Raw genomic sequence first — 21,480 nt, 5'->3', positions numbered from 1 at the left:
AGATTGGATTGTGCGACCTTGCGTTGTATTTCTGGCCATGTTGGATTACATGTCATTGTTAAGAATAAGTCTGGAAATCCAAGATGTCCACAAATTGTCATACCATCAAAATATAGTTGCTCCATATATCTTTGACCACCAACAAAACTACTTGGCAGTATGATTCTCTTTCCTCTGTCCCTACCAAGTGTTTCAGGATGATCATTAGAGCCAATTAAATTGATGTATTTGTCAACCCTGAGTTGTTGTTGATGTTGTCTGACATAGTTTAGTTTTTGATACTCAATCATACAATATCCATCAACAATCCATTGCTGAAATAATCTTCTGGAATGAAGTATGTCTATGCTTCATCAGTTCTTGACTGTAGGCGGTAAGCAAAATATTCACGCAATGTGACTTGTTTCCTCTTTGCAGCATGTATATTGGCATGATCTTTGTGAGGTATATTTAGTCTGTAACCATCTTCTCCTTTTGGGTATAAAAGTGGATATTGCAAAGAAAAATATGCAGGATGAAGTTCATGTATTCTCTTCAGAAGTCCGGACTGTTTTTCTATTATAATATCTCTTTTATCAGCTGAGTGTTCATCACCAACAATCAAGGCAGCAACTTCAGTGGTAGTTGGTAAGTTATACAACCTTTCGTTTGTTTGTCTTTGACTAATGAGTTTCATCTTCAGGTCTGGAACTGCAGCAAAATGCAATTTGTCCCTTCTCATTCGAAACTTTTGAAGACATGCATGCAAACGAACATAAAGGCCAAAACGAACATATGCATGCAAACCTGTTTAAAAAAAAACAAAATAGAAATAGTTGTAGGCATCAAAACGAACAGAAAGGCATAAACAGTAGCAACGTAAATCAGAATCAGGCAAAGCTCACGCATGTTCTCAGCACTTTAGTCCAAAGGAAACTAAAAAAGCTAAACTGACAATGAACACATAACCGAAAAAAAAAAAAAGCAAATGCAACACAAACCAAAAGTTCAGAAAGCAAGCGCAAAGGAGAGAAATAGTGATCGGAGTGAGCACAGAAAATGCGAAAAGAAGAAATGGGAAAAAAATGGAAAGCAGAAAAGGGAAGAAGCAAAAAGAGACAGGATGGACGAACATAAACAAAGAGAACGAACATAAACAAAGAGACAACACGCGTGCACTGAAGTGAGCAATCAACAGGACAGGTGGCAACACACAGGAATGAGGAAAGAAGAAGCATTAAACACGGCAATGAGCAAACAAAGAGAACGAACATAAACAAAGAGACAGCACACGTGCACTGAAGTGTGCAATCAACGGGACAGGTGGCAACACACAGGAATGAGGAAAGAAGAAGCATTAAACACGACAATGAGCAAAAGAAGGCCTACAACTGGACAGGTGTCAATAGGACAGAGAATGGGACAGTGGACAGGTGTCAACAGAATAGAGAAAAAGTAGTCATGGCCTTGTTTGTATATATATATAGATTTCTTGTATGGAAGGAATTTTCAGAAGACCAACTAACAACTTTGCTTTTGTTATTTAAATTTTTGTAAGGATTGGTAGAATAATGGGCCAAGGACTACTGGAGTGGGGCTAAATACATGCTTTTATAGAATTGGTAGAATTTGTCATTTGATTGCTAAGCATTTTATTGTAAATTATACTCAACTGAATTGTTGCCTAAAATATTATTTCTTTGGAAAAGTAAATATATATTTTTGTTTTACACTATACAAATTTGCAGTATGTTGATCTCTGGTTCTTGAAGATATATACTAGCAAGGGGATACACCTATTGTCCAGAGGTTAGTTGAGTTACCTTCCTTACATGGGAAAAAAATGCTTTCAAGACAATCCTTTGGTGGGCGCTCCTCTAGGTACTTTTGGGTAAGTTTTAAGACTTGTCTGCAACATTTTTATTTAGTAGTTTTTTAGGCTTTTGGGTAAGTTTTAAGACTTTGTCTGCAACAAACTAAATAGTTGAGTTAGTTTTCTGTTTTGTTTTATTATTGTGGCAACAACTTGGACGTTATGATTAGCAATGTTAGAATAAGCAGAAAAGCATTTGAACCAAAATTGCTTGTGCATTAGTAGCTTTAGTCCATCATTGTTGGGAGGCTGGAATTCCATGAGGCTTAGGGATCTTCTGACAAATTTTTAGGCTTAAATTAAATTTTGAGGTGATGTCTTTTTAAAATTAATATTTCATTTGATTGAAAGAATTATAGAAAAATTAGAAGTTTCATAAAAAATAAAAGTGATTTTCTTTTTCTGGTAGGGAACATTATTCACACACAAAGAAAATAATTTTTTAGCATGCTCTTGTTTAAGAATGAACACTCAAATTTGTTTATTTATTTTTTGAAGAAAAAACACTCAAGTTTAAATAATAATTATTATTATTACTAGGGGAAGATGCGCCTATATATATTTTATTTACCCATCTTGGAAAGTATCATTCAGCTTAATACTATATAGGTGTATATATGTGGGTGACAATGTGTGTTCTCAATCTTCAAAAGAAATTGTAGCTTTATGCATTTATGTATTATATAACTATTTTACTGGGATGTGGTTATTAAAATTAAACGGTGATTCATTATATGGTGAATCTTATATGTGATTATTATATATAATTTTGGAATTTATGCTACTGCATGAGATCTTCATTCTATATTAGTTTGGTGTTTAGGTAAATATGATGGATGCTATTGATTTCTTGTCTCTTGACATTTAACACAAGGAACTGAACTGTACTTATTATACACATTTTTTTTATGATTTTTACTTTGTAAGAATGAATAGGAAATCTTGTCAAAAAAAGAATCAAGAGTAACAAAGAAAGTTTGACAAAGAGACATAAATGCAATCACTTAAAGATTAAAAAATTTCAATGTAACAATTGAAAAATTAAGAGATAAATTAAAATAAAATTACAAAAAATCCAAAATTGCATATGCATTTCAATAATAATAATAATAATAATAATAATAATAATAATAATAATAATAGGTACTTCGCTACTTCTCTGCAAGCATAGGCACTTCACTATTATGAGAAATTCATGATTTTTTTTTTCTTGATTTAATTTTTTTTATCTGTTTCCGTTTTCTTTTCTTTTTTTGTTTACTCTGCAAAATTCAGGTGTTAATTTCTTTATATTTGATTTGATCGAGTCGGTGCGGTGAGGTGGTGAAATAAGAGGAGTGTTGTGAGGAGAATAAGCACTGCTGCTTCTTGCTCCTCTATATCTTGAAGGCTGTGGCAATGCAATTCACAAGTCTCCGACGATATGTAGCCTCGCATCCACATCACCCTCACATCGGTAACAATCGTTAAGTTCTTTACTTTGTCATTGCAATATCAGTCATGAATTGTGATCATCAAGTTGTATCTTGATGGCAGTGTTCTTTGCTGCATGTTTTATACATTTGTGGTATTGGCTTAATTTCAAATTCTGCATTAAGTAGTTGATTCCCTTCATACTGTGGAACTTTTTCTTCTCTATTTTGAAGCTTTGTTGTGATCTACATGCATTGAATTTTTTTTATATGAATATGTTTGGTGCAGGAGGACCACTGGCCCTATAAGGCGCGCTAGGGGTGGTTGGACAACGCAGGAGGTTAGTCTTTACTAATTGGAGACAACTATTTTTTTTTTTACTTACCAATTTTTTACTTATTCAAAAAGCAAAAAAATTAAAAATAATTAATAATTCTACATCGGTTTATGCCACATCCGATGTAGAATGTCTACCATTCTACATCAGTTATTAGAACGACCGATGTTGAATGTTTCATCGTGGGTAAGAATCTACGACGGTTCAGTAAACACCCGATGTAGAATGATGACCATTCTACATCGGTTGTCAGGACAACCGATGTAGAAATATAGAATTCTAAGACGGGGTTGGTCATAAAATGGGCAGATTTCTACATCGGTTGTCCTAATAACCGATGTAGAATGTCAGAATTCAACATTGGTCACTCAACCGTCGTTGTGTTTCAACGACTCCGGGTTACAACGACACGTAATAACCGATGTAGAAAGGCGCCGATAACCGATGTAGAAAGGCTATTTTCTAGTAGTGTTGGTTATTAGTATGCTAATGTTAATCCGTGTATTTTTTTGTTGAAAGGATGTTAATCATAGTTATTAATACTATTAATTAATTAATTAGAATATAATAGAATTTCAAAATGCTGCTGATATATTTTATATTTTCAAAACTCAACTAGAAAATAAAATTATTACTTTAGTTCCTTAACTCAGATATTAGTATCCTTGTAGTCCACTTCTTCCCATTCTATACAAAGAAAAGGAAATTGAAAAAGGACATATGAATGAATTAAGTATACACTAAAATGAGAGAAATTTCAAGATTGTGTAAGTATGAACTATATAATTGAGAATGAATTAAAGAAATTGATTAACATTACCTATATGAACAAGATATATATATATATATATATATATATATATATATATATATATATATATATTAATAACCCATTACTTAGAGGTGACAGATGGGGCTAATATCAGGTTGGACCAAAAAAAATCCAAATTTTATTTGATCTTTTAATTTGATGTTAAGTCGAACCCTATGCAGGTTGTTAGTTTTTTAGGCCAACCTACCATCTGTTTTTCTTTGTTTGGTTGAATGACTACTAAAAAAAATAGTTCTTTACGATGCACTTTATAAGACGATTCCCAAAAACTTTCTTAGAATGTCAGACAATATCAATTTTGTAAATAATAGAAGATATACAGTGACGGTTTTATAAAAATCATCTTAGAAGGTGAGTATTCAAAGACGGTTTTGTTAAAACTGTCTTAAAAATTAAGTATTCAATGACGATTTTCTTAAAATTGTCTTTGAAATTAGTCTTCTCAACCTAACACTTAGTCTACCTTAGTCTTCTCCTTATACACCCTTTATTTGTGCCCTAACACAAAATATGTCCTTCCATCTTCTCCTTCCACAAGCGATAGTGATGAGGACGAAGATGAGCTCTCCCAGAGTGGCAATAAGATGTCAACTACGGCGGCAAAGCCAGAGTCGCTGTCGTCAACATCAATTCTAAAATCGAGATGCTTAACATCTCTAGCAGCAACGAGGACAATATTCAAGATTCGATAGTCGCTTCTAGGACCAATGCCACCGTAGCCAGAAGACCAGTGCACGTTATCTCTATATTTATCTATCTTCGTTGTCTCTCTCTCTAACAATTTCGCCATTCAATAGTAATCTTTTCATCTCAATCATTGTCATCAGTACTCTTAATTCCTAAACCTCAGGATGGTTCTTCTTCTTCTTCATGTTCCCATTTTTCGCTTTTTCTGTCTCTTTCTTTCAATCTCAAAATCCTGATGGCGCGTACAAAGCAAGCAACCCGTAAGTCGACCGAGGAAAAGGCTCCTCGGAAGCAGCTTGCAACTAAGGTCGCTCACAAGTCTGCTCCATTGACTGGCGGAGTGAAGAAGCCACACAAGTTCAGGTCAAGAATCGTGGCCCTGAGGGAGATCAGTAAGTACTAAAAAGAGCACAGAGCTTCTAATCCGAAAGCTTATGTTTCAGCGTGCGCTTCATGAAATTGCTCAGGACTTCATAATGGAAATTTGGAAAATCTTTCCTTCTTCATGGCATGTTTCATATCATCTTTGTACCCTGTTTTGCAAAAAGATGAGGTATAATGTTTATTTGTTTATACACCTTCTTAATATATATAACATTGGATCTTTCATGTCGCAACAAGGGTATTTCATCTGTGCCCATCCATTTGAGCATCTACTCCCCTCATGGTGAGATATAAATATTAGCAATAAAATATTATTTTATTTATCATCAAGTGATGGAAGCTTGCTTGTGGAGCTTCTATGGAGGTTGGATCTTTGAACTTCAATGAGGTCCTTCAATGGTGATTTTTCACCATGGAGATGCAGCAGAAGGCAAAGGAGAAGAGGAGAGGGGAGGCACCATCCACTAGGGAATAAGCCAAGGAAGAAGGAGCTTCACCACCAAGAATTTCCTTGGATAAGAAGCTTGAAGAGGATGCTTTAATGGAGGAAAAGAAAGAGAGAAGGGGGGAGCACGAAATTGAAGGAATAAAGGAGGGAAAGAAGTGGAACTTTGAAGTGTATCTCATAAGACTTTCATTCATCAAAGTTACAACAAGGGTTACACATGCTTCTATTTATAGACTAGGTAGCTTCCTTGAGAAGCTTTCTTGAGAAAACTTCCTTGAGAAGCTTCTTTGAGAAAAATTCCTTGTGAAGCTAGAGCTTAGCTACACACACCCCTCTCATAACTAAGTTCACCTCCTTGAGAAACTTCCTTAAGAAGATTTCTAAAGAAGCTAGAGCTTAGCTACACATACCTCTCTAATAGCTAAGCTCACCTCCTTGAGATGAGAAGCTAGAGCTTAGCTATACACACCCTATAATAGCTAAGCTCACCCCCATGACAAAAAACATGAAAATACAAAAAAAAAGTCCTTACTACAAAGACTACTCAAAATGCCCCGAAATACAAGGCTAAAATCCTATACTAATAGAATGGCCAAAATACAAGGCCCAAAAGAAGGAAAAATCTATTCTAATATTTACAAAGAAGAGAGGACCCAACCTTGGTCCATGGGCTCAGAAATCTACCCTGGGATTCATGAGAACCCCAAGGCCTTCTTTAGCAGCTCTAGCCCAATCCTCTTGGAGTCTTCTATCCAATACCCTTGCGGGGTAGGATTGCATCATCAAGGTTGTGAGAATGAAGAACATCCATAATTCAATTACTTTTAAGTTTAAACTAATCAGTTGATTATTTAGATGTATGAGCTCTAGTGGTGGAAGCTAAACTTCTTGAGCATGTAATTGAAAGTAACACTGAAACTTATCCCCTGTTACAACCTAATTTCCTAATTTTGGCAATTTCTCTTGCCAATCAAGACCTTGCTACCTCAGATGCAAAGCACAATATGTAGTAGACTGATTTGTGTCATGTTGGGCTTTTTAATGACCATCATGTTTTATTTTTGTATATATAGGAAAAGGATGGAAGTAAAGATTTGGTCATGCCTGGAGCTGGGGTATGGTTTCATTTAACTATTTTCTAATACATATAACCAGTTTTATAGATTAAGTACATGTATGTATTTACCGTTATGGTCTTTGAGGTGTTGTCATGATGATATTGTTTTACTTAAATATTTTCAAATTTTGAGTCAAGGAGGTCATTGCCTCTTATTTTTCCTTCTAAATTGAAACCTAGAAGAAATTCCAATAGGATGCTTGAAGGAAAACAATTTTATGGCGATGTTCCAACAAATCTTGGGAGACTAGTAAACTTGCAGACCTTGAAAGACATCCCATTTACATTTCTTCTTTTCATTTTCAAATATGATCATTTGATAATTTGGTTGTCTCTTGTAACTTGTAAGATATCAGATGTTTTCTGACAATTTTTTCTGCAATTTTAACACTGAAGGGTTATGTCATCCAATCAATTGACTAGGAACTTACCACCTTCACTTGCAGGACCACAAAACTAAACTTGACCGACTTTTGAGCTTTGATTTTGTTTCTTCTCCTTAAAACCAAACTACTTAACTTCTAACACTTCTAACATTGTCACACTGCAATAGAATAAGTAATAATAATTTTATTGGAACCAATGATATAGAAAGTCCTAGCCAGGACTTTCTTTTTTTGTGGGAACATGGCAGGCTTGATTACTTTGTACGTAAATTGCCACTAGTGATAATATTTTCTCATATTTTTTTCTCTTAAATGTGAAAATTTTATTCTTTAGACTTTTAGTCTGAAGTTTAACATCATTCATTTTTCTGTTTAAGGGTTTTAAGGAATTGTAACTTATTTGGTGTTATACCTTCATATATCTGGATGATTATGGCATTGGAGAATTTGTAAGTAAGCATGTGAAGATTTCTGCGCTTATAACATGTTTATTCTGCATGTCTGTTTAAGAAGAATAGCTACTTTAACTTATCTACTCTAACAAATGATGGTGGAGAAAATCTTTTTGCTGTCCAATTCTTAAACAATGTTTACATGCCTAATTTTATGAAATCGTTTTGCACACTGAGATCATGTAAATAAGGCTTTCTCTAGATTTTGTCATGTTGACAATTTTAGCATTGTTTAAAAGAAGAGGGTAGATAAAATAAAATCTAATCAATTTAAAAAGACATGTCAATAGCCCCATTAGGTGTTTGATTGTTTCTATTCTCATCATGCATATTTTTCAGTCCAAGTTCCAAGGTAATAGGACTTACCTAGTTCATGATGAAGGTGAACATGTATGGAAGTGAGCAGTGGGGAGTACTTACAATGACGCTCCAATACCCATGCTAGCATTGTGCACTAGGAGATGGTGTTTGGGGAGTAGGTCTTTACCTAAAATGGTCTTTCTCCTTATGTTGGCAGTGACACGGCTGATTATTGTCTAGGTTCATAGACAAATCCTTGTCTAGTGATTCTGGTTTCTGGAGAGTAACATCCCTCATAACTGCTGGAGGAATGTTTGATAGGGAATCTCTCTCCTATAATCGTTTGAGGATCCTGAAGTCCTGTCTTAGTTGTGGCTAAGGTGATTGGCCTATTGTGTGATGGGATTTTTTGCTCTAGGACTCTAATCCAAGGTTCAAGTTAGGGACATATTTAATAAATTATAATTACATTAGAAGTAAAAAATAAAAACAAATGAAATGATTTTCTGCTAACTGAATTCTAAGCAATGCATATTTAAATCAAGTTTGAATATATTGAAGGTCAATAACTAAAAGGCAAATACATTGCAAATATCAGTATGAGAATGAGCTAAGTATTTTTGGTAACAACTTAATAATCTGAAGTTGAATAACTGTACCATACGATATCTTTATCAATATATGTATACACATGATTGTCCTGTACATATAATATAATTATACACATTATACTGCTTTAAAATTAGGACAGATATATGATATCTTGTTATTATTATATAAATTAAGCTAGCTTGTGAGGTTTATGTAGGGTCTAAAAGAGACCGAGATCAAGTAAGATTTTATTAAATTTTAAGGAGCACGAATAATAATTCCCCTTAAAAAATATATGCCATGCAATATGCATTTATCAGATAAAATTAAAGTTTCAAGAATGATATTAATTAACCATTTTTTTAGAATAATATATACTATTTATAGTAATTATTTTTTCACTTACCAATTATTATGTTACACGGTTATCAAGGTAATATTGAACAAGTGTTATGCCATTTAAATGAAAAGTGTTGGCACTTGACAACCAACGAGAAATATTAAGCAAGAAGGTACAAAAGTTTTAATAGAGTATGTTGACTAATTTTTAAAAAATGAGAAAATAAAATTATGTCTAATTGGTAACTGAATATCCTATAGTTAATAGGAAAATTGGCTACTTCACACAACAAGCAATATGCTAAATAATGTTGTCCAAAGCCATATTACACTACTAGAAATGAATCTTTTTACGACAGTCATTCTATGACGGTTCTTTTAGAATCGTCTTAGAAAATGAACCGGTGATATTTTTGTAATTATTTACTGAAAACAGCCTTGTATGACACACATTCTAAAACGGTTATTGAAAACCACCTTAGAATGTGTGTTGGTCATTAAAATTACCACGGGTTTTGATAAAACATCTTCGTTATCTCATTGGTCTTATCCACAAAAGGTTGTGTCCCTTGGCATTCAAAAGCATTGAAAGAAAGAAACCTAACAACGCCATAGCATTCTCTAACCCACCCTCCCTCGACCTCCACACAACCCCAACACTAACAAGCACCGTCTTCCATACCCATGTCGGAAACAGACACCTATGCGCCACCGCCTCTGTTCCTGCTCCAGCGCCCGCCGCTTCTGCTGTCGGAAGCACCGATGCCATTGTGGACTTACTCAACACCGGCATGGATGTGACCGCAATCGCAACAGCGGAATCTATCATGCCGCTCACAATTAGGGTTGGGAACCTCCACACGATGAAGCTTCTGGAAGCCTTCGATTGCAAAATCGATGGATTGTTTCTGCACGAGGCCACGACGATGGTCCGAATCGACGCGATGGAGTTTCTGTTGGCGCGCTATGATGACGAGCTAGAGGTGGATGTGGTAGACTCCGAGGGGAGGAAAACGATCCACGTGGCGGCGAGGGAGGGGCACACGAGGGTTATCCAGTTCTGCATCGCAATGGAGGAAACCCTAATCGCATGGATTCGAAGGGGTGGACCCCACTCCACTACACGGCATGGAAGGGGCACGTGAAGGCCGCTGAGTGTTTGTTGGAATGCTCCAACATGAAGTGCGCGAGGGATAGGGAGGGGAGAATGGCATTTTCTGTTGTAGCAGAGAGTGAGCACGAACAATCTCACGCGCGCACGTGCTTGGTCGATTTGCTGGGTTGGGGCGACACGCTGTTGCGTGCGGTGAGAGTTGACAATGTTCATGACATGAAGAAATGTTTGGGGGAAGGGGTTAGTGTGAACGGGAGGGACCAGAACAGGTGGACCTCATTGCATTGGGCAACGTTCAAGGGTCGAATAAAGAGCGTGAAGGTGTTGCTTGAACACAGTGCCGAGGTTGAAACCGTTGATGATGCTGGCTACACTCTGTTGCATTGTGATGCTGAGGTAGACCATTTGCAAGTTGCCCTCTACTTGATCGCTCATGGTGCCTCTCAACCCAATCTTATTTTTTCTCTCTAGTTAAAAAACTCTTTTTTACTTTCCACTTGATTGGTCTTTGTGAATTTTATTATTGGATATAAGATTCCTAGAAAGATTGGAGTTTCCATTCCAATGAAGGCTACCTTATTTATGACATACATAATGGTTGATGGATGGGCTGGAATTGCTGGTGAGATTCTCAGATTAAAGCCATTGGTTATATACCATCTCAGAAACATGTTCTTATCAAGTAAGTTCAATTTCTTAATTTGCTTCAGTATTTTCTTATCTATATATAGTTATAGAAAAGTGTGTTAGTATCAATACATGTGGTGTACACAAGGTAGAGTATCAACTTCCAAATCTTATTGTTGGGGCTATTACAAAAGAAAGCTTGTATAGTGCTTTTGAAAATGGCATTACAGTAGAGCAGGTAAGTATTAGAATTTTGTATAGTGCTTTGTTATCTATATATAGACATTGTTGTATATCGTTAAAACTTTGATATAAATATTCTTATATATTTAATTTGAATTTTTTATATACATTTTTAATGTTAAAAACCTATAAATAATGATTTATTTTTAGTGCTTAGTATCGTAAGTTTGTAACTTTATGATAGAGGGATTTAGATATTTTTTTGTTGTGCAATGGTGGTACTGACGTTTCAACCTATAGATTACTCTTAATATAGGGATTTCACTGTACTGTATCATTGAATGAGGGCCCTCCACCACCTTATAACATGCTAAGAAATGTGCTAGACATGAATGCTCATGTTGGTGGTTTTAATTCTGCAATGTTGCAAGCTGGAAATTCCATATGGGTAATGAATGTGGTCCCTCTGAGTGGACTCAATAATTAATTTGTCTTTACTCTAGCCAAAAATTGAGGGTGCATATAGATTTAAAGTTTTCCTCTTGATGAAGTGAATCAAAGGAATTTCTGATATTATTTTTGCTCTGTCGAAATTTTAATAGGAAATACGATTGGGGTTACATTGGTCAGATTATATGCTTGATGAAAAGACTAAATCACTTTTGCAAGTAGAAATGGATTTGTTTAAGTTAAATACTTAACCTCATTGTGTGTGTATAGTATATGTTATAAAATATTTATCTTTTATCTATAATCTTTAATATAACGGCTAATTGTTGTTATGCAATAGCAGTATTGGGGTTGTTGAATTTGTGTCATTATACCGGATTTATAACTATGATTGAAATTATTTATATGAACTTTGGTGGAAATATATTTTTGTTTCAAGGAACTTTTTATTTATTTATTTTTTGAATAAATATCTTTATATTAGTTGGTAATTTTCTAGATACCTTAGCTTAATTTAATTTTGTTCTATTTTTCTACTAAAAAGAAGGTGGCTTAGCTTACTGTACAGAAATGGGATATATTATAGTAAAAGGTGTACTTGATCTTAGTGTCCATTGATTGATTAATTTGTTTTTTGTAACAATTTTGGTGCAAGATGGTTACCTGGATGAAGGGGTTAAAGAAATTGGTGCATTTGTGGCTTCAAGGGGGTCGCTTTAGCTTCTGGGATCTTTTGGATTTGGACAAAATTCCAGGGAAAGGATGGGATTGTGGCAAATTTCTATAGCCTACATTCATGGATGAGTTTGGCTTTTGTATCCCTCTTCGGATCCCAGGTATTTGCTTCTTCATGATCCTTGATAATTTCTTAGTAAAATATTACCTCTTGTGTTTTTATAGAAACTAAAGCATACAATTCACACCACCAAAGCTGGTATGAAGTTCCTGCAAATGAAATTTCATGAGGAGTTCTCCAATCTAGGTAATATTTTGCTTATGATTAATTTATTTAAGTTCTTTGCTATATTGTTTCATTCCATTCTACTTAGCATTCCACTACTAAAAAAATAAGTTCTAACATCGTCCTATTAACATCGGTTATCTGAAAACCAATGTCGTTAAATACTTACAACATCAGTTTTCAAATAACCAATGTTAACAGATCGATTTAGTGTGATTTTAACATTAGTTATTTGAAAATCGATATCGTCTAAGCATTTACAATATCGATTTTAAAATAATTAATGTTAATATAATTTTTTTTAATTATTTATATATTTTAAAAAAATCATATATTGAATTATTAATTATATTTTAATTAAAAAAATATAATAGTTAATAAACAATAACAAATTCAAAAGGTAAGCATTTAAAATTAAACTAAATTATTAAAATAATTTCTATAATTTTAATTTTTTTTATTTCATGATTATCATTTAAATATAATGCACATTTATATTAATTATTGCATATTATTTCATTTGAAAATAAAAAAAATTGTTTTTAATAGTAGAGTTTAATTTTTATAGAATTTTTATAGAATATTGGTAAAAACAATTATATCGTCAAACAATTAAAATTTATTATTAATATATTTTATTTAATTATTATAAAAATAAAAAAATTTATCATACAAAAACATTTATACATACAATGTATATATTATTTATTATCAAAATGTCCAATAAATATTTCAAAAGTATATTTTATGAGATATTTGTCATCATTCAATAAATAAATATTAAATCATCATTATATTTTAAAATCTCTACAAACTTATATCTATAACTACTTTTACTTATGGATATAATTAACTGTAGATTAAATATATATAATTTATTATTTTAAAAAATTATATTTTTTATTCATATAAATTTGTTTTGATTTTAATTTTAATATGCATAAATAATTATTAAGATTATTTACTAAATTTTTTATTTTATAGAAAAATATCAAATTTGTAACTTAGTTATAATATTTTATTTATTTAAATAATTTATTTCAATGAAAAAATAAATAAATTTTCCATAAAAACATTTTCAAAAACATATGTTAACTAACCCCTCTAGGTGTAGCCTCCTTTTATATCTTATATTTTATTTATTATATGAAAATGAAAAAAAAGGATAAGTTATACTTTGGTAAATCCCTAATGAGGCTAAATCATTCTAACCATGCGATGATGTTGTTCAGACTTCGGATTAATTAGGGAAATAAATAATTTTTTTAAAATGATCATAAACGGTATTTTTTTTAAATTACAACAATAGATAAGTTATACTTTGGTATACAATTTCATAATAAAGAAATCATATATCTAAATACGATTTTTCTTTTTATTTTCTTAAAACATTTTTCTTCTTCTGAAAACTGGAATAGTATGTTAAATTATGATTTTAGTTTTTTTTTTCTTTTTTCTAATGAAATATATATTAAAATATGATTTTGAAATAACTATAAAAACATTATTTGCTGATATATAGTTAATATTAAGAGGATAGTTAATTTTGGGCCCGACGAGTTTTGACTGAAGACATGATAATAGGTGCGTGCATTAACATTTCCATTTCATTTGGAGACATGATAATAGGTGCGTGCATTAACATTTTCATTTCATTTGGAGAGACAGAGTAGTTAGTAGTGAGTAGTAAGAGGGAGGAAGCAGAAGTGAAGCGATGAATGCCCTAGATCGTTACGAGCGTTTCGTCGTCCCTGAAGGCACCAAAAATAACTATCTATTCTCTCAATCTTCAATTCTTCTCTTCTCTTTGTTCCATTTTTTTCACTTTCTCATTCTCTTTTTTCCTTTCAATTTCGAAAAAAAAACAGGGTTTCTTATGAGAGGGACACGAAGATCATCAATGCGGCGTCCTTCACCATTGAGAGAGAGGAGCACACCATCGACAACATCCTACGCATGTACTCCCGTTCTCCTTCCTCCTTGCTCTCACTTCCCAGTGTCACCGCAAAACCTTAACTTTTCTTTGTTTTTGATGTTCTTCAGGCAGCTTCACAGAGACCCCAATGTCTTGTTTGTCGGATACAAGCTTCCTCATCCTCTTCAATACAAAATTATTGTCAGGGTTAGCGTCTTTTCCTTATTACTACTATTGCTGCCTTCTTTCAATTTCATGGAATAGTTCAGGTTTTTGTTCTAAGCTATTTCGAGCATATAGTTAGTTAGGGTTAAAGAATAAGACCCAAATCCTACTTTTATTTGGAATAAATGTGGATTGCATCTTTGTCTTAGGATTAGATAGATCTCTCATGCAAATAAATTGAATTGGTGTTGGTTTTGGTTTTAAACTTAGGAAGCACAGATATGACATTGGGTATGAACACGGAGACACCACAAATTTTAAAAGTCATACATATGAAACTTGAAGAATCATAAGAATTTTGAATTTCTGATTTATACTAGAAAGTAAAAAAAAACCTTTTACCTGTTCTTATTACAGTCCAATTGGTATGCAATTCATATTTCAATGCATACAAGTAAAACCTGAAGAATCATAAGAATTCTAAAATACTTAATGCAGATGTTTAATATTTGGTCCATTATGGATGCTGCATTTTTCAGCTATGAGCATTTACCGCCTTAACCAGTCCATGTTGAAAGAAGGAAAGAGAATTAAAGAAAGTCAAATAATGTGAAAAACTGGATCCCAAGTCTCAGGTTTAGAAAATTTAGAAGTCTATGGACATGAAATTAGAAAAAAAGAATGATATATAAAATTAAAAAATGAAACTAATTAATAAATGTTTGTCACATGAGCTCAAATGGATGAGGAAAACAAGAGAAGAGAGAAAAATGAAGAAGTCACAAACACACACACACACACACACACAAATTTATATTTATTATACAATTATAGTAATTATAATCATAATTTAAAAAAGAATCATATCTATGGCACAACTGTTGTTTTGGCTTAAATGCATGAGGTGTGACTTAAGCTGATAAAGAGAAAAGCTTACTCTAGTCCTAAGTAACAGTGGGAGCCTTAAACATTATATTTTTGAGCTTAAATAGTACTAGCACCATATTTAAGTGGCAGACTAGTTAGAAAATTTTCATGTGCCTTGGTAGCAATTTTTGTTATTAGATAATAAATCTTTTTTTTATTTTGTGTTTTGGTAAAAAAAACTACAGACATATGCATTTTCATGTTCCACAGAGTCGTGTGCTGTTCTAACTAAACTCATTTTGTTTGATCATATATAACAACTTTTAAATTTTTTAATGAGCCATTTAGGAATGTGAAAATGAGCATTTTTAGCCTAGAATTTTCATATATATGTGGTTCTGTAGCAACCTGATTAAAGGGTTCTTTTGCCTCCTAATTATGTTGTTTGATTATGAGATGGTGGATGCTTTGAATTCAAATTTAGGTTCTTCTCTGAACTTTCCCCTGCTTCTTATAAATAGAAACCAAAGACTACCACATGTGCATTTTCATACAAGAAAAATAAACTAAATCTCATTGTCATGTGCATTTATATATCTTCAATCAAATATTGATATACAATTACAAATTGTCTCCATTCTCTTCAGATCATATGGTTTCATTGATAATAAAAAAAATAACTTAGTACGGTTCTTGATATCTTGGAGATTATGCATATAATTTGAGCACATGATGGAGAAGTGATACCACGAATTTGATTGCAAAGATGTCAGGTTTATTCTTTTTAGCTTATATTTTTATTTAATTGATATAATAGTGAAGCAACTTGTGTTTCCAGGTTTGTTTACATTTTCAACGAGGTACATGGTTTTCCTTTAGAATTTTTTTAAAAAAAGTTATACTTTTAGTTTTGGGGATTTTCAGAATAGTACGTAGAGTGGTGGTAGCAGTAAGTAGTAACCTTCATGATGGCAGGAATGATAAAGCGTGAATGTTTAATTTCCAAAGAAAGGAAAGTGGATAGTTTTAATAATTAAAATAAAATAAGAAAAATGTTTTCTTTTAGGTTTAAAATTATAAAGAATGAACATACTATGTAAAAATTTTCAAATCTGAGTAATATTTTGACATTTTCAGACAACTAATTTATGTTGATTAATGTTACTTCCAATTGAGTAACAGTGGATTAGGTAAATGGTTTCTACATGTTTAGGGGTGTGGTTAGCTTACTTCTATAAAATAAATTGTTTCCAATTTTTTCATGGCTGATGTTGCATATGGATGACATTTTATACTTATACTCTTTCTATTATTATTGATAAATTTCCTTTATTTTCACTTTAACCTAAGACATAATTGTTCTATAGCTGTTTTTTATGATGAGTAGGGGCACCATAATCCTTCCTTTCCCAGTGCTTGAATCTTTTCTTTCCTTAAATTGATTTTGGGCGCTTATTTGTCTTGATTGTATTTTCTGTACTTCCAGTAAAGCCTGTTTGTAAACTCAACCAAGTCTTGCTTTTCAGAATCAAATTGTTAATGGACTCTTGAAATGCTAATGTTATATAGAAAGGATAATTTTTATAGAAATGTAAAAGTGTGAAATGATAATATAACTTTCCAAGCTTTTCAGATGAATTTCTTGGAAACTATAGCTCTAACTCAAGACATTACATGATGAAGTTCAATATATATTGACAGGAACAAGTAGAACAGGTTCAGATGGTTTATGTTAATATTGTTCCTTGCTAACCAACCTCCACTTGTAGTGATATTCTTGGTCGCACAGTTCATAAATTTCACCAATATGGAACATAGAAAATAGCCAAGGGCCATAGAGCACCAAAGGAAGCATGTTGATGTTGATGGTTTCTTGGTAAGAGTGATAACTTGCAACCATACGGGCAAGACAGGTTCCATGATAAGATCTTTGACTGCACATGGTTCTAGAATTGTTGTTTTATGTTCAGATCATTTAGGAGGTAAGCTTGAACTTATCCTTTTGTGTAATTTGATTCGTATTAACCACTTTCTAATCTAGGGGTTATTGCCTGTCTTTGGAATTTTATGTTCTCTGGGACCATTGTTATCAAAATATGAATTGTTTCATTTTGCTAAAACCAAAATATTCATGGATGTTCTTCAGGTTGTCTAGAGAGAAAACATGAAATAAATTTTTGCTGAACATTTGCCTGCTTGTATTATACACAATGGTCTTCCTTGTAGTACGTCAATGATTGCTAGCTTTTTTCATAGTTTGGGTACCACAATGGAGGATTGTGTAGTTTGTACCATAGTTGGAGGTGTTTATGCTTTATAGGGAAGCAATATGTTAATATTGGTTGCACACAAGATTTTTAGAAAAGCTTATTTTGCTTTTGACATGCTTAATCTATCATTTTATTAATTTTTGTTCCCCATGCAAACTAAATTCTAACCATATTTTGTTATTGCCTACCTGCATCAGACAATGCGAGTCCAAATTTCAACTTGAGACCAACATGTGCTTATTTCATCACTGAGGTAGCAAAATGAGCATCCGGAAGGTATATGGTTTGTTTATGTTTCCCGGTAGAGTAGTTATTAGTTTGCATTAGATGTCATCGTTCCATATCATAATTCAATTTCAAAGAAGCAATTGCAGAGTACAAATGCAGTGTGCTGTAATCATTTGCCATAGTAATGTAAATTATTATGCATGTTTCTCGTGAAAGGTTGTCTTGAAAGTATTGAATGAGCAATTATTTTTTCTATTCTTCAATATTTATTTCTTATTCTTCATTTTCAATGTGATTTATACACTGAAAATGAATGTTCCTTGTCTTTCTGTTTGTACAGTCATGGTAATGATATTATAGAGAGACACTTGTACTGAAATCCCTCCTCTTTAATTTTCTTTAATTTAGATGTAGTTTTGTTTCATTGTAGGGCTCACATAGTACAGGCTTCCATAGCTGATGGTGTTTTGTCAGGTAATACTGACCCCAAGAAAAATATTGAGTTGCTACAAGATGCTATTGCTTCTATTACTCTCTTAGGAAGCATAATCACGTCCATCCCTTTATCGAGGTACCAATTAATTATGGCAACAAATCTATAAACATGAAGATGAATAATTTTTGTGGACAGTTTAAAATTGTGTAATTTGAAGGAATTTGCAATACTTAAGAGACTAGTATTTATACAATTACTTTGTTATCTTAAAATTTCTAATACTTAGGAACTATTCATATAATTTCCAATACTTTTGGCACTATTTACGAAAAAGTAATAGTTTAGGGACCAAATTGATGGTTATTCAAATTATTATTGTATAATGGTTTTTCCATTAGTTTAATTACTTTATCGCAATATTATTATTAGTCATTGGCATGTGTTTCTAGGATATAATGTGACATCTTTGTACGTCTAGTTTTTTTTTTTGTTAAGAAAAATCTCTACTAATTTTGAAATCCTACATTTTTTTAATTACTGTTTTCTAGGAGCTATTCCCATTTTCTTTCATATTCTTGATATGTTATCCAAGTCCAATATCTTTCTCGCATCCTTTTTTCTTGAACTCTTCTGAAAATGATTGCAGTGATAGTAGGTCATCGTTTATTATCTTACTATGATGATTCACTTTAATTAAATTCCATGTGCATTGATTGATTAAATGTTCCTGAACTAAGTCATTTATTATCTTACATGTGCATTTATTTCTACATCCTACACCTTCACACTTCACACATCTAGTAACAGTAAGTGATAGTAAATTAAGAATTAATAGTGTACATATAAAACTCCTTATATTTGATTTATTTAGTTGGATATAACATTTTATATTAGAATAACATTAATATATTTTTTGTAAGATGGTTATGGTTGGTTCATTGTAAAAATAAATAAAATATTTGAAAATTTTGCAAAAAAATAACATTGGTTCGGTAAGAACCGATGTCGTAAGCACATTCAATATCGGTTTTTTCAAAAACCGATGTTATATATAATTTTCAACATCGGTTTTTTACTGAACCGATGTAGAAAGTATTTCAGAATATACAATTCAATATCAGTTTTTTCAAAAACTGATGTTGTATATAACTTTCAACATTGGGTTTTACAGAACCGATGTAGAAAGTATTTCAGAATATACAATTCAACATCGGTTTATCGGAAAAATCAATATTGTAAGTGCACCACAACATCGATTTTCTTAAAAACCGATGTCATATAGTGTATTTTAACCGATTTTTATAACCGATGTTAACGTTCATACTTTTAACATTGGTTCGAAACCGATGTTGAATGTCCAAAATAACCGATGTTAAAAGTGTTTTTTCTAGTAGTGTCCATTTTGTAATACCATTGGTGGATGGGGTGCTGCATCTTATTTGATTTCCTATTCTTATTTATAGGCAAGCATGTTCATAGCTTAGCTCATGCAACTTCTGGATATCACAAAGTTCTTGAAGAAAATAGCAAACTATACAATCAAGTTCATGATCTTAAGGGTAAATTTCTGATTGGTTGGTTGCTATAAGCTTAGTATGAGTTATATCTTTCACACCTTTCTAAAGATTTTGTTCCTTTTATTGTGCCTCCCTGAAATGGTTAGGCCTCGTGGAGATATGATATAGGTATAGGTTGGATAAAATTTAATTCGACTCGACACATTTTTATACTTAATAAAAAAATTCATTTACTTCAAATTTGTGGATCTTAATGTTTGGGATGAAGAATAATGTAATATTAACACACACTAGCTTGATAATATGATCCATGATTTAACTAGAATGTCTACAAAGAAAAACTCAGGATTGAAAATTAATCATGCAGGTTCTCTGGACTAAAATGTATTATATATATATATATATATATATATATATATATATATATATATATATATAGTATACTATTCAATTACTGCTGGAATCAAGTCAAGCCGCCAAGACAAGTGTTCATAATCTTCAGAATTTAGAATGCGCTTATAATAGTGAATCATCAGAAAAAATTGATTAGTATCAATTCATATGTGAACAAAAGGTTATAAATCTAAACTTTTCATGTTCTTGGTAATTCAAATTCTAGGTCACAAATAATTAAGACGTTGTTGAAGTCAAAAGCATTATTATTGTATTTCTGAATAAATTTCCCAAACATGATTTTATCGGTACTCACTTTTGGTAATTCTTACAAACTTTGACTTCCTCAATTTCCAAATTTTGTTATACAATGATAAAACAAAAATACAAGTAGGTTGATATATATATATTAATAATATTTTTTTTATGAGTCTAAGATAAGAATTTGAACTACTTTATCCTTGGACCGAGCCTGAGGCTGATTGTAAAAGTGCTGCTTGTGTAGGAAAAAAGGTGTTCAAAAAACACACATTGCAAAATAAAAGGATCTATTTTGTATTTAAATTATTTCATAAACAGATGACATATTAAAAAATGTACCAGTTGATGAGCTCTTGAAGCATAAAAATTCTTCAATGGTGTAAAGACTCTATATGTGTATCCACACCAAGACTAACCTCTATTCGTTAACAACTTTGACAAGTGGAAAAATAAGAATAGAGAAGTGATATTGAGATTGTTTTAACGTGCAGCCTAAGACTCTATTTATAGCACCCTAAGGATACCAAATTTCTGATCAAATCAAAATCATTATTGATAGTATCCCTTTTTAAGCTATATTGTTTCTTGTTACCTTTTATGGCTAACCATTTAGCAATTAAAATTAAAATAATAATTGACCAAGTCAAACTTGTATCTAGCCGCCTTTTCAACCTAAATTCTAAATACAAAATTATACATGTTTGTTTCTTTTCTTTCACCAAATCTTTCATATTATTTATATTTTTAGTGCTAGCAAAAATATAATAATATTCCACCTTTTTGAAATCAATTAATCATTTGATCATATTAAATTCTCTAATTTAATTAATCATCAAATATTAAAATAATTTCTTTAACAGAGATTAGAACACTCGTTTGTGTGTGACTCCGTAGGTTCAATACTAAGTCGATAATATATTAATCAAATTAATATACTAATCAAGGTAGACGTCTA

The 21,480-nt window shown here is 32.1% G+C and overlaps 2 protein-coding genes across 10 annotated transcripts; one reads left to right on the top strand and one right to left on the bottom strand.

Moving 5' to 3' along the window:
- Positions 1-343: 343 nt before the first annotated feature.
- On the bottom strand, positions 344-888 carry LOC100787092 (uncharacterized). The gene is made up of 2 exons (XM_006582487.1): positions 885-888; positions 344-786 (listed from the first exon to the last, which is right to left on the bottom strand). The coding sequence occupies exons 1-2, from the start codon at positions 886-888 to the stop codon at positions 344-346; spliced, it is 447 nt and encodes a 148-aa protein (XP_006582550.1).
- Positions 889-9,684: 8,796 nt separating this feature from the next.
- Positions 9,685-20,478, top strand: LOC100804393 (DNA-directed RNA polymerases II, IV and V subunit 11). 9 transcript variants are annotated; one of them, XM_041016615.1, is made up of 10 exons: positions 9,685-10,688; positions 10,787-10,934; positions 12,168-14,240; positions 14,342-14,431; positions 14,517-14,595; positions 16,068-16,188; positions 17,122-17,402; positions 17,888-17,966; positions 18,349-18,489; positions 19,818-20,478. In XM_041016615.1, exons 3-6 carry the CDS (start codon positions 14,188-14,190, stop codon positions 16,083-16,085), a joined length of 240 nt encoding a protein of 79 aa, XP_040872549.1. In that variant the 5' UTR covers positions 9,685-10,688; positions 10,787-10,934; positions 12,168-14,187; the 3' UTR covers positions 16,086-16,188; positions 17,122-17,402; positions 17,888-17,966; positions 18,349-18,489; positions 19,818-20,478. The 9 variants fall into 9 exon arrangements, with proteins under 9 accessions (XP_040872549.1, XP_040872548.1, XP_040872542.1 ...); XM_041016612.1 differs by having other exon boundaries at positions 9,688-10,688; positions 12,168-12,348; positions 12,444-12,494; positions 14,142-14,240; positions 14,517-17,402; XM_041016611.1 differs by having other exon boundaries at positions 9,688-10,688; positions 12,168-12,348; positions 12,413-12,494; positions 14,142-14,240; positions 14,517-17,402.
- Positions 20,479-21,480: the final 1,002 nt, after the last annotated feature.

Source organism: Glycine max, chromosome 6, assembly GCF_000004515.6.
Source record: "Glycine max cultivar Williams 82 chromosome 6, Glycine_max_v4.0, whole genome shotgun sequence".
Classification (NCBI taxonomy): Eukaryota; Viridiplantae; Streptophyta; class Magnoliopsida; order Fabales; family Fabaceae; genus Glycine; species Glycine max.
The sequence above is the reverse complement of the archived record's forward strand: the minus strand, read 5'-3'. Positions and strand labels throughout refer to the sequence as shown.

What these genes read in the sequence shown, in the direction of transcription:
- LOC100804393 (XM_041016608.1), top strand. Translation starts at nt 10,229, where the DNA reads ATGGATTCGAAGGGGTGGACCCCACTCCACTACACGGCATGGAAGGGG.